General features: G+C 46.6%; 1 protein-coding gene across 2 annotated transcripts in view; it reads right to left on the bottom strand.

Annotated features, from left to right (window-relative positions):
- The window catches only part of DENND5A (DENN domain containing 5A), an 82692-nt gene extending 71151 nt beyond the window's left edge, over positions 1-11541 (bottom strand). For both annotated transcript variants that reach the window (XM_081099101.1, XM_081099100.1), the window contains exon 1: positions 11356-11541. In XM_081099101.1, the coding sequence (XP_080955227.1) occupies positions 11356-11473 (118 nt within the window). In that variant the 5' untranslated portion in view covers positions 11474-11541. The remainder of the gene's footprint in view (positions 1-11355) is intronic.
- Positions 11542-12094: the final 553 nt, after the last annotated feature.

Raw genomic sequence — 12094 nt, 5'->3', positions numbered from 1 at the left:
TCAATTGGCTGCCTCCTGCACGCCCCCTACTGGGGATCAAGCACACAGCCCCAGCATGTACCCCGACTGGGAATCAAACCATGACTTCTTGGTGCATGGGTCAACACTCAATCACTGAACAACACTGGCCAGACCTTTTTTATAATTTCTAAGTTCCCTATAGGAAATATGTACTTTATAACTCAGTTTTATTTTTAGAGAGAGAAAAATACTATTTCTTACATGGTCCAACCCTCAGATTCTATAATTTATGTATAGGCTCATAGGTATTTTTACACACATTAAATGAGCACTGAATTAATCAATAAATAATCCGAGTATTGTTTTTGTTCAGGATCACATCCAGAGCTAAGCACTTCACAGTAAATACTGCAAGACAAACTAAAAAGCTGAAGAACTCTTTCCCTCTCCTGAACCATTATCTGCTCCTCTTTTTTTTTCCCCCCTTTTTAATATGTTTTTAACTGATTTTTTTAGAGAAAAGGAAAGGATAGAGAGATAGAAACATCGATAGGGAGAAGTATCGATCAGCTGCCTCCTGCATGCCCCCTACTGGGGATTGAGCCCACAACCTGGGCATATGCCCTGACTAGGGAATTGAACCGGTGACTTCTTGGTTCATGGGTCAATACTTAACCACTGAGCACACCAGCTGAGCTGCGCCTCTCTTAATAAACTGATCCTTTTCTGCAGTTATTGGTCCACACGTATGACTCCTCAGAAGACTATGAGCTCTTCAAGGACATCAACTATATCTATACATCTATGCAAACAATGTGCCATCATTAAGCTGGTCTTTCAATAACAGAAAGTTATGTGGTAGAGGTTTTGAGACAGAGAAAACAGGCTTCCCATTCTTGCTATATGATCTAGGTCAGCGGTCACCAACCAGTGGTCCGTAAGGTCCGAAAGTTTGGCGACCGCTGGTTTAAGGAAACCTTTGGAGCAGCAGTTGCCAACCAGTGGTCACTGGTGGTCTGTGAAGTCCAAAAGGTTGGCGACCGCTGATCTAGGTCATATTACTTAAATTCTCTGCATTTCAGTTTTCTAATCTATAAAACGGAAATAATGTCATCTGGGACCTGACACTGAAGTGTATTTAATAAACAATACGTGTCTAGTAATATAATTATCATCCTATATAATAAAAGCCTAATATGCTAAGTGTCCAGTCAGTTCAAACAATCAAAGCGTAATATGCTAATGATATGCTAAGGCCACTCAACCACTCGCTATGACGTGCACTGACCACCAGGGGGCAGATGCTCCAATCGGTAGGTTAGCTTGCTGCTGGGGTCCAGCCGATTGGCACTGAGTGAGACAGGCCAGACATGCCTTGGAGCCCTCCCACGGTCCGTCGTGTCCCCCCTCTCCCCTCCCCTGACCCAGGGCTGGCCAACCTCCCGCATTCCTCCCAAGCCCCAATTGTGCATTGGAGGGGTCCCTTGACATGGCCTGCACCCTCTCGCAATCCAGGACCCCTCGGGGGGATGTCAGAGAGCCGGTTTCAGCCCCATCCTGCAGACCAGGCCAAGGGACCCCACTGGTACACAAATTCGTGCACCAGGCCTCTAGTCTATAAATAACAGGAATGAAGCGCTACTCTAGCATCACTTTCTTGCCTATGTCCCTGTCCCCTATGCCCCAGAGTGTACTTGCAAGTGGGATGGTCAGTTGAGGCTAGCACAAAAGTGGGTAGAACAAAGTTAACTGGTCCATATGGAAATGGACTCAATGACCTTGGCCTCATTAAATGGACAACACTCATAATCAACTGAGCTAAGCAGCCAACAGAGCTGGATCAGCTGACTAAAACATTAAACATTCCTCTAAGATAAAACGAGCGAATGCTTAAATATCACCTTCCACACAATAGAAATGCAGGGGAAATAATGTGTTTCAGACAGATGATGTGAAAAAATGGGGGTGGGAGAAGATTAGGTAATTACTTAGCAAAAAAAAAAGGGGGATTAAAAATTATTGGGACAAACAAAACCTCAAAGTTAAGCAAAACTGATGAATATCAGTTTGGCAGATAATACTTCTAAATATTTGTCTTATTGTTCTCAATAAGAGATTATGATCCTGAGTTAATAGAAATGCTTAAATAAACTAAAACAAGATTCATTAAAAAACAAAAAATGTACAGGTTCATCTGAACTATTATAAAATTTACCTGTATAAATTAAAAATTATAAAATAATCAGAGTGCAGCACAAAATGCCTTTCCCATCACACCATTTTACCTATAAATCTGACTCTGGCCCTCAGCTTTTTGAGTATGAAAAAACAATCTTGCCGAAACCGGTTTGGCTCAGTGGATAGAGCGTCGGCCTGCGGACTGAAAGGTCCCGGGTTCGATTCCGGTCAAGGGCATGTACCTGGGTTGCGGGCACATCCCCAGTAGGAGATGTGCAGGAAGCAGCTGATCAATGTTTCTCTCTCATCGATGTTTCTAACTCTCTATCTCTCTCCCTTCCTCTCTGTAAAAAATCAATAAAATATATTTTAAAAAAAAAAGAAAACACAATCTTTGCCATTCCTCTCTGCTACGGACCCCTACATTCTTCACTTAGTACTTTGAAAAGCTGTGGAAATTTGGCTTATTTATTCTAAAAAGTTAAGTATTATACCATATAAAAAAAAAGAGGAGATAATATACAATTCTTTAAAACTCTGTATAGGTTATCTTGATTTTTTCATAATTAATACAACAAATCTTATCAAGCAACTACTATGTGAAGCACTATCTTTAATCCCTAAATTTATAACAAGACTAACACATTGTTAGAGGGCCATTATTTTACAACTACAAAAACAAAGAAAGAAAAGGGCATCAGCGATGAAACAACTGAGTACCAAATCCTTTGACATTCCTGGAAAGTAATTCTAATGCATTATAACAAAAGTGCATGCTTTTTCTAAATTGGGTTTACTCACTTACACAGGCATACCTCATTTTATTGTACTTCACTTTACTGTACTTCACTGAGGTTGTGTGTTTTTCAAATTAAAGGCAAAATCCTCTATCAGCCGAAAATGACTTACTTTATTGTGGTGCTCTGGAACCAAACCCACAGTATCTCTGAGATAGGCCTGTAAATCGTGATTTATAATTATTAATTATAAATCATTTCCTCCTCTCTCTTCCTGCCTTTAAAAATCCTGAAAGTTGCTTTCTATATCATTTCATTATAAAAATTGGTAAACCAGAAGTCACAGCCAGCCCCAAACTACAACCACAAAAGATGCAAACTTCAGGCTACACTGAGGAATTTCTGAGGTTAGCAAATGCAAAACCTTTTTCTTTTTTTTTTCAAAGAAAACAGACCTCAAACAAAAAGCATAAAACATCCTGAAACAGTCACACACACAAAGGGAGCTTCAGAGAAACAAAGCCCTAATAACTATTTGTTCTAAGAAAAACATTTCCAGAACTGATAAGAGTGGGGAAACAGGAAAAAATATACACAAAATAATATCCAGCCTTAACTACAGTTCAGAAAACGAGTGACCTGACTCCTTTCCTGACAGAGCTCCTCTACTGAAATGTGGGTTGGAGATTGAATTAAAGAGGCCATGCCACAACTCTGCTATTTAATGATTAAGCCGCTGCTTTGGTTTTCCCAAATCTATAATTTAAAATAATCTCATCAATGGTGAGACAGCAGATAGAAGACCTAGATTCTACTAGTTCCTTCTAAGTTGCTGGGTGATGCAGAACAAAAATTTGTATATTAAGTAGGGCTGAAAAAAATCCAACTGTTTAAAAGTGTATTGCAAAACTATATAGTCATTTATAAAAATCACTAGAGCCCTGACTGGTCTGGCTCAGTGGATAGAGCGTCGGCCTGCGGACTGAAGGGTCCCGGGTTCGATTCCAGTCAAGGGCATGTACCTTGGTTGCGGGCACATCCCCAGTGGGAGGTGTGTAGGAGGCGACTGATCGATGTTTCTCTCTCATCAATGTTTCTAAATCTCTATCCCTCTCCCTTCCTTTCTGTAAAAAAATCAATAAAATATATATTTTTTTAAAAATCACTAGAGGCCCGGTGCACAAAAATTTGTGCACTGGGGGGGGGGGGGGGAGGCGTGGTCCCCTCAGCCCGGCCTATGCCCGCTTGCAGTCTGGGACCCCTCGGAGGATGTCCACCTGCTGGTTTAGGCCCGCTCCCTGGGGGATCGGGCCCAAGCTGGCAGTCAGACATCCCTCTGGCAGCCCAGCAACCCTCAGGGGATGCCCACTTGCCAGCGGGGAGCAGGCCTAAGCTGCAGTCGGACATCCTTAGTGCTGCTGAGGAGGCGGGAGAGGCTCCCACCACCACCGCTGTACTGGCAGCCATCAACCTGGCTTGTGGCTGAGCAGAGCTCCCCCTGTGGGAGCGCACTGACCACCAGGAGGCAGCTCCTGCATTGAGCGTCTGCCCCCTGGTGGTCAGTGTGTGTCATAGTGACCAGTCATTCCCAGTCGTTCTGCTGTTAGGGTCAATATGCATATTACCCTTTTATTATATAAGATAGAGGCCTGGTGCATGGGTGGGGGCCAGCTGGTTTGCCCTGAAGGGTGTCCCGGATCAGGGTGGAGGTCCTGCTGGGGTGCCTGGCCAGCCTGGGTGAGGGGCTGATGGCTGTTTGCAGGCTGGTCACACCCCCTTCACACCTGCTGGTGTGGCTCAGTGGCTGACTGTCACAGTTGGATTCCCAGTCAGGGCACATGCCCGGGTTTCAGGCTCGATCCTCAGTAAAGGGGTGTGCAGGAGGCAGCCAATTGATGATTCTCTCATCATTGATGTTTCTCTCTCTCCCTCTCCATTCCTCTCTGAAATCAATCCTATATCATAAAGAGCTAATATGCAAATGGTCATTGCGCCCTCGTTCCCTCACGCCAGGGCCAGGGGACCTGAGACTGCGCCCCCCGCCCCAGTACCAGGCCAGGGGACCTGAGGCCGCACCCCCCACCCAGTGAGGCTTGACGGGGGACCTGAGGCTGAACCCCCCACCCAGCAGGGCTTGATGGGGAACCTGAGGCTGTGCTCCCCACCTGGCAGGGCTTGACAGGGGACCTGAGACTGCGCCCCCCCACACCCAGCAGGGCTTGACGGGGGACCTGAGGCTGCACCCCCTGCCCAGAGGGGCTTGACAGGAGTGGGGCTGGCCAGGTCTGGGTCTCGCACGATTTCGAGGCGCGCGCGGGTGGGCAGGAACTTGACTCTGGGTCCTGCGGCGCACCCAGACTCTGACAGGAGGGAGATTTTCATATACATTTTACTAATTTTCTTTCATCTCTGACACTTCTATTATAGAAAAAGAGCAAATAGCAATATTAAAATATTTCCTCTAATTAATTCCCTTTTAATGTGCACAAATTTCGTGCACCAGGCCTCTAGTAATATCTATAATAAAAAAGCATAATATGCCAATTAAACCAGACGTCCTTCAGGACGACCTTCCGGACAAAGCCGGGGCTGTGAGGGCTGAGCCTCTTGCACGAATTTTGTGCATCGGGCCTCTAGTATATAAGTAAGTGATCAACTTCTAAAAGGCAAGGCTTTCTCTTCCACTGGATCCTAGGTAATAGGAACCTAAAACAGATCAAGTATAGTTACCCTCATGTGTACCTACGTTCCTGAAAGACCTCTAAAACCGCTTGATATTAATTCAAATCCAGGCATGGCAATAGGAATTGAGGAGCCCAGCCAAATCCAAATACACCTTCCACCAGAGTTAGCCAAAAAACAAGCTTATGAAAGGTTATAGCACTGGAAATGGGTGTTGCCAAAGGAGGCCTAAGGCAAAGAAAATTTTATTTTTAATCTAGGAAGGAAGGAAGGGCTGAGCAGAGTCTAAAAGAATTTGGTTTAACCATCACACACTGACTCAGGATTTCCTCCTAAGAAGAGAGGATTAGGGCCCCAATGTCATTCAAGTAAAATGTGATCCTTCAATGTGATCCTCCCTACCTGAGGGAGTGTGAAGTGGGGTTCTCTTATGTTTAAGAATATACAGTCTCTCCAACTAAATTTAAAATAAATGCTTGGGCTGCTCTGTAATTGTTTCTGTATGTTGGTCTCTTCTCTTGACTTCTTACTTGCTCTACTTTATAAAAGGAAACACACCACCTAACTTAGGAATTCTTCCCTGGCCCCCCCTTTCCTTTGCCCCCCCAGCAACCTTTATCTCTAAAAGTGTCACATATGCCTGAGGTAAACTATCAGGATTTGAGTTTCACTTCACCTAGAAAAGAGTCTAGGCCTTAGAGCAGAGATGCAACTATGAGAGGATGTGCACAGAACTGACTAGACTGGTAGAGGAAAATAAAAATTAAGTTTAGCTCATACTGACTCCCTGTTTGAAACTGGCTCATCAAACTTTTCATAGATACTCATCTCTGGGAAGAAACAGCCCTTTTTCTTTTTCTTCTTTTAAGTAAGTTATCCTTACCCATCAAGGTTATGCAAATCAAAACCACAATGAGGCCTTTTCTTTTCCCCTCTCTTCCCCCCGACCCCCTCCCCGACCTCCCTGCCCCCTTCCCCCCCCCCCCCCCCCCCCGCGGCACCCACGCGTGTTACCTTTGCCTTTCTAAGCTCCAAGAGCCCTTCTTCAGCCCTCTGTAACTTGTGTCCTAAGCCTACGCAGCCCAGCAGGCTCGCTCACTTCTACTACCTAACTTTCTAAATAAACTTTCTATTATACTTTGGAAAAAACACACACACACAATGAGACACCACTTCATACCTACTAGGATATCTACTAGTATATTCAAAAGTGTTGGTAAGGATGTGGAAAAAGTGGAACCTTTATATGCTGCTAGTGGGGATGTAAACTGACGCAGCTATTTTGAAAAATAGTCTGGTAACTTCTCAAAATGTTAAGCACAGAGTTGCCATATGACCTAGCAATTCCACTCCAAGGGAAATGAAAACATATGTCCACACAAAAGCAGGTACACAAATATTCACAGCAACATTATTCATTATAATAAAAAAGTATAAACAATCCAAATGTCCATCAACTAATGGGTAAATAAAATGTGGTATAGTCACACAATGAAATGTTATTCGGTCACAAAAAGAAATACATGCTACATGCTATCTATAATAATAAAAGCACAATATGCTAATTAGACCAGACAGCCTAATGACCTTCCAGACGAAGCGACGGCTGCGAGGGCCAAGCCCCTTGCACAAATTTCATGCATCAGGCCTCTAGTAACATTAATGATGCATTAATCATGCATTTTTATGAAATATCCAGAACAGGCAAATCTATAAAGATTAAAAGGAGATTAGTGGTTGACTAGGACTGGAGGTTAAGGAATTGGAAGAAATGGGGAGTATGGGTTTTGGAGATAGTGAATATATTCAAAAATTGATTGTAGTGATGATTGCACAACTCTGGAAATATACTAAAAACCACTGAACTGTACACTTTAAGTAAGTAAATTATATAGTATGTTAATTATATCTCAATAAACTTGTTTATATATATTAGAAAGAGAGAACACATAACTGATAAAGCAAATGGAGCAAAATGTTAACCATCAGTGAATCTGGGAAAAGGATGTACTGAAGTCCTTTGTACTATTCACAACAATGTTTGGTGTGAAATTAACATTAGGAAAAGCTAAAAGATATGCCTCAGGACAATCACACACAGTATTCTTTAACATGAAACAGAAACCCAGCCATCAAAGGGGTAGAAAGAGGTACTGGACTCTACTACCATCTGCCTTCCCACTTAGGATGGACCAACAATAATGGAAAATGTAAATCAAAAGCGATTCTTTCAGATTTGCTTATCTACCTGACAAGCTCAAAAAGCTAACAAGCAAATACAATCTCCTAAAATTGACTATTCTTGTGCTTCACTCATAGAGTACCTTCTATCCTTCCAACCCAAAGAACTTCTTCAATTAACCAGAAAAGAAAACAAAATAATTTCACACCTTCCTCAGTTCCTTGCACAATAAATAAACTACATAGCTTGCCTAAATGCTTAAGTATGCAAGAAAACGCAAGAGGTGACAGGGAGCATCCTATATAATAAAAGCCTAATATGCTAAGTGTCCAGTCATCCAGTCATCCGTTCAACCAATCAAAGTGTAATATGCTAATGATATGCTAAAGCTGCTCAACTGCTTGCTATGATGTGCACTGACCACTGGGGGCAGACAGCCACTGGTTGACCAGTCACTATGACATGCACTGACCACCACGGGGCAGATGCTCCAACCAGTAAGTGAGCTTGCTGCTGGGGTCCGGCCTATCAGGACTGAGTGAGACAGGTTGGACATGCCCTGGAGCCCTCCCGCGGTCCCTCCTGGCTGGCCAACCTGTCACACCCCTCCCCAGCCCTGATCGTGCACCAGTGGGGTCCCTCGGCCTGGCCTGCGCCCTCTCCCAATCCGGGACCCCTCGGGGGATGTTGGAGAGCCAGTTTTGGCCCAATCCCGCAGACCAGGCCGAGGGACCCCACTGGTGCACGAATTTGTGCACTGGGCCTCTAGTCTACTATAAAAACCAATGATCTGGGTCTATGTTCAACATAGCAAACTGTATACTTGCAACCAGACAATGAATCTTAATCCTCTACAAAACCAGAAGAAACACTGAGCATCTTTGATTTGCTTTTTCTGGATTCACTTTTTAATTTATTGGCTTCCCTAGCCAGTTTGGCTTAGTGGATAGAGGGTCAACCTGGGGACTGAAGGGACCCGGGTTTGATTCCGGTCAAGGGCACATGCCCGGGTTGCAGGCTTTGATCCCCAGTGGGGGGCGTGCAGGAGGCAGCCGATCAATCATTTGGTTCTCTCTCATCGTTGATGTTTCTCTCTCTCCCGCTCCCTTCCCTCTCTGAAATCAATAAAAATATTTTTTTTTTAAAAAGGAACATAGCCCTAACCAGTTTGGCTCAGTGGATAGAGCGTCGGCCTGCAGACTCACGGGTCCCAGGTTTGATTCCGGTCAAGGGCATGTACCTTGACTACAGGCACATCCCCAGTGGGGAGTGTGCAGGAGACAGCTGATCGATGTTTCTCACTCTCTATCCCTCTCCCTTCCACTCTGTAAAAAATCAATAAAATATTTAAAAAAAAAAAAAAAAAAGGAATATAGTGGCTATCTGACACATATAACTTAATTTGCTGGAAAAATCATAGACTTACTCCTCAGTAACTCCCTAGATCACCTGGGTGCAGTTCACAATTTCCTGTCATTTACTTACTATGACATCACCGATTTGGGAGCTATAAGGCAGGCTCAGCAGAGAAAATGCACCCTGTAGGTCTCAAGACTGACTTGCATAGAGTCATTTGTATTCTGTTTTGTTTTATTCAAAGATTCCCCCTGGGTAGTCCAGATTTCAATTGCCCCCCTCCCCAATCCACCAGAAATGAAATGAAGAAAGAAAAGAAATTCTCCAATCAGTGCCTATTCTAACAAAGGCCACCTACTGAATAAATGGTCTTGACATTCCACTACTGCAACCACATTTTAAAATACAGAAAAAAATACCCTTCTTTAAACATTTTATACAACTCACCCCCCTTCTTTACCCCCCAATAAGCTTTCACAGGAATATAATTTTAGCTCACTGAAAAGCCAGATAATTAACAGATATTTACTTAAAGAGAATTCACATTTTTGAGGATGCACTTGGTAATATGCTTTTTATTTACAGTCTCTTTTGCATTGATGAATTATCTAACTTGCCCCATCACAGAGATATTCTATATAATTTATTATTTCCTTTACCTTTTTCACGTGTCTATACAATTTAATGAACACTCAAAAGCACACCATATAACACTGGTTTTTTCCACCGCCTTAAAGTTTCTTTTACTGGGGAGAACTATGATATTTTTAGTCTTTCTCAACATATTACTGTTTTCTAAAGACCCAGCCAGGCAATGAGATGCAGTTTAATGTCAGGAGAGGAGCACTGGACCAAAAGTCAGGCAATTAACTAACAGGACATTGGCTCTACTGTCCTTCCGAAGCTTCATTTTCACCTTCGAGGTCCCTTCAATTACATGAACCGAATTCCAACAACTGCACCACAAAGTCACATATCTTTGAAATATGTGAAACAGAAAAAATTAACTTCTGCACTATGAGTTCTGAAGACAAAAAAAGTGAACTTGAGACGATAAAGCTTCCCCAACAAGTGGCCTAGTATTAACTGTGATACTGCTTCATGATTTTTATTTTCTCCACCTGCTATTAATTTCAAGGAGACAGTATATTTGTTCTGACCTTTTAAAGGTCATCAATTTATCACTTTTTTTAAAAAAAGACAGCCCATTTTTGTCATCTGAAGTAGGCACCTAATTTTTTTTTTTTTTTCATAACACTGGAATTTTTCTGGCGACAAAGACAAACAAACAGACCTGTGTATCTTCCCTGAAGCAAAGTAAATTCAGTCCACAAGATAACCACTTTCAGGAGGGAAGCTTTGCAGTGCATACACCAGGACCCAAGACTAGAGAGAGGATCCACACGACACCTGCACACGGGACGCCCCAGACGCAAACTTTCTCACAACTGTTGTCATTCGAAGGCTCCGATGACGGTGCAGTGGAATTCATGGGGGTTTTACAGTTCCGACTCCAGCTGATGTCCACCCTGTCGGGACACTGGCCCTGGGCTCCCCCGCCACTTGCCCTTGGAGAGAGGACTTCAGAAGCATCGCTATGCAGCCCAGGCTCTCCCTCCGACGGGGCTGGGGCCCTTTCATCGCCAATGACGCCGGCCTCGCACAGAACATGAATTACTCTCCAAGGCAGAGTGCACGGCCCCGGGCACAAGGCCTTTCTAGAGACAGGAGAGCGCTCACTCCTCCGGTGTGGCTCACGTCCCCTGCCTTCCGTCCCCTCCACCCCGGGGACCAGCCCAGGGCTGGGTCAGAACGGTTCTGAGGAACTGCTAGCACAGGCTTCTTGGGACGAGGCCAGATAAACTCAAAAAGTTTTTTCTTTTTCTTTTTTTTTCTTTTCTTTTTTTTTTAAGTGGGTGGAACTTACTTTCTCACGGATGCCTTCTCGCCTCCCTAACGGGTGTTCGGGCTCCCATTTATTTTATACTAAAGTCACTCAACCTGCAACGGGACTGAGCACACTCACCCTGCCCGCTGCCTGGCCGGGGGCGACGGTGCCCAAACAAGGGGCGGGGAGGCCGTCGGGACCCTCAGGGCTCAGAGCCCCGCGTCTCCTCCTCCCGCCCTGGGTCCTTCCGACCGACCCTCGCCCGGCTCCCGGGACAAAGCCGGGGCGAGCGGGGGTTTCCGGGGGAGGGAAGGGGGGTCCCGGCGGCAGCGGGCGCGGGAAGCGGCCCAGCGCTCGGCGGGCGCACTCACCCGACAGCTCGTCTGGCTCCAGCCCGGTCTCGGTGTCCAGCCCGCAGATGACAAAGTAGTCGGCGAAGCGACTGGGCGCCGAGCCCCCTCCGCCGCCGCCGCCGCCGCCGCCGCTCATGGCGCCGGGGCCGAGCCGGGCCAGGCCGTGCGGAGCGCGAAGCCCCCGCACCCGAGTGCCTGCCCGGCCTCAGGCCGCCCCTCCCGCCGCCGCCGCCGCCGCTACCGCGGCTCGGGCCGCCGCCCCCGGCCCTGGCCCGGTCCCCGCGGCCGCTGCGGCTGCCGTGACGGGGCAGGGGGGCACCGGGCCGCCCCGCGCCGCATCCTGAGCGCCTTCCCCGCCGCGCCTCCGCCGCTGCCGCCGACCGAGAACGCCGCGGACCTAGCGAGCGAGCCTGGAGGAGGGCGAAGAGCGCGGCGGAGCCCACAGCCCTCCCCGCGGACCCCTCCCGCGCGCTGCGCAGGCGCCGTCGGCGCGGGGCGGGCGCCGGGCGGAGGGGATGACGTGATGCTCTCGGACCCTGCGGGCCGCAGTTTCCACCGCCGTCGCCGCAGCGCGGCCGGCCGCTACCGTGTCGCCGGTAACCTCCCTCCCTCGGGGATGTCACGCCTTCGAGAGGCTTGAAAAGGTGCGGGAGGAGCGGGCGCGCCCGCAGAGCGGGGACCCGGGCCCGCGCTGCGCTCCCACCCCGCCCCTTCCTGGAGCCGGAGCTCTGCTGACCCTGCCCTGTCGCCGGGGGCG

The sequence above is a fragment of the Myotis nattereri genome, assembly GCF_964212035.1.
Source record: "Myotis nattereri genome assembly, chromosome: 9".
NCBI classification, from domain to species: Eukaryota; Metazoa; Chordata; class Mammalia; order Chiroptera; family Vespertilionidae; genus Myotis; species Myotis nattereri.
Note: the sequence above shows the minus strand (reverse complement) of the source record. Positions and strands in the feature narration are given on the sequence as shown.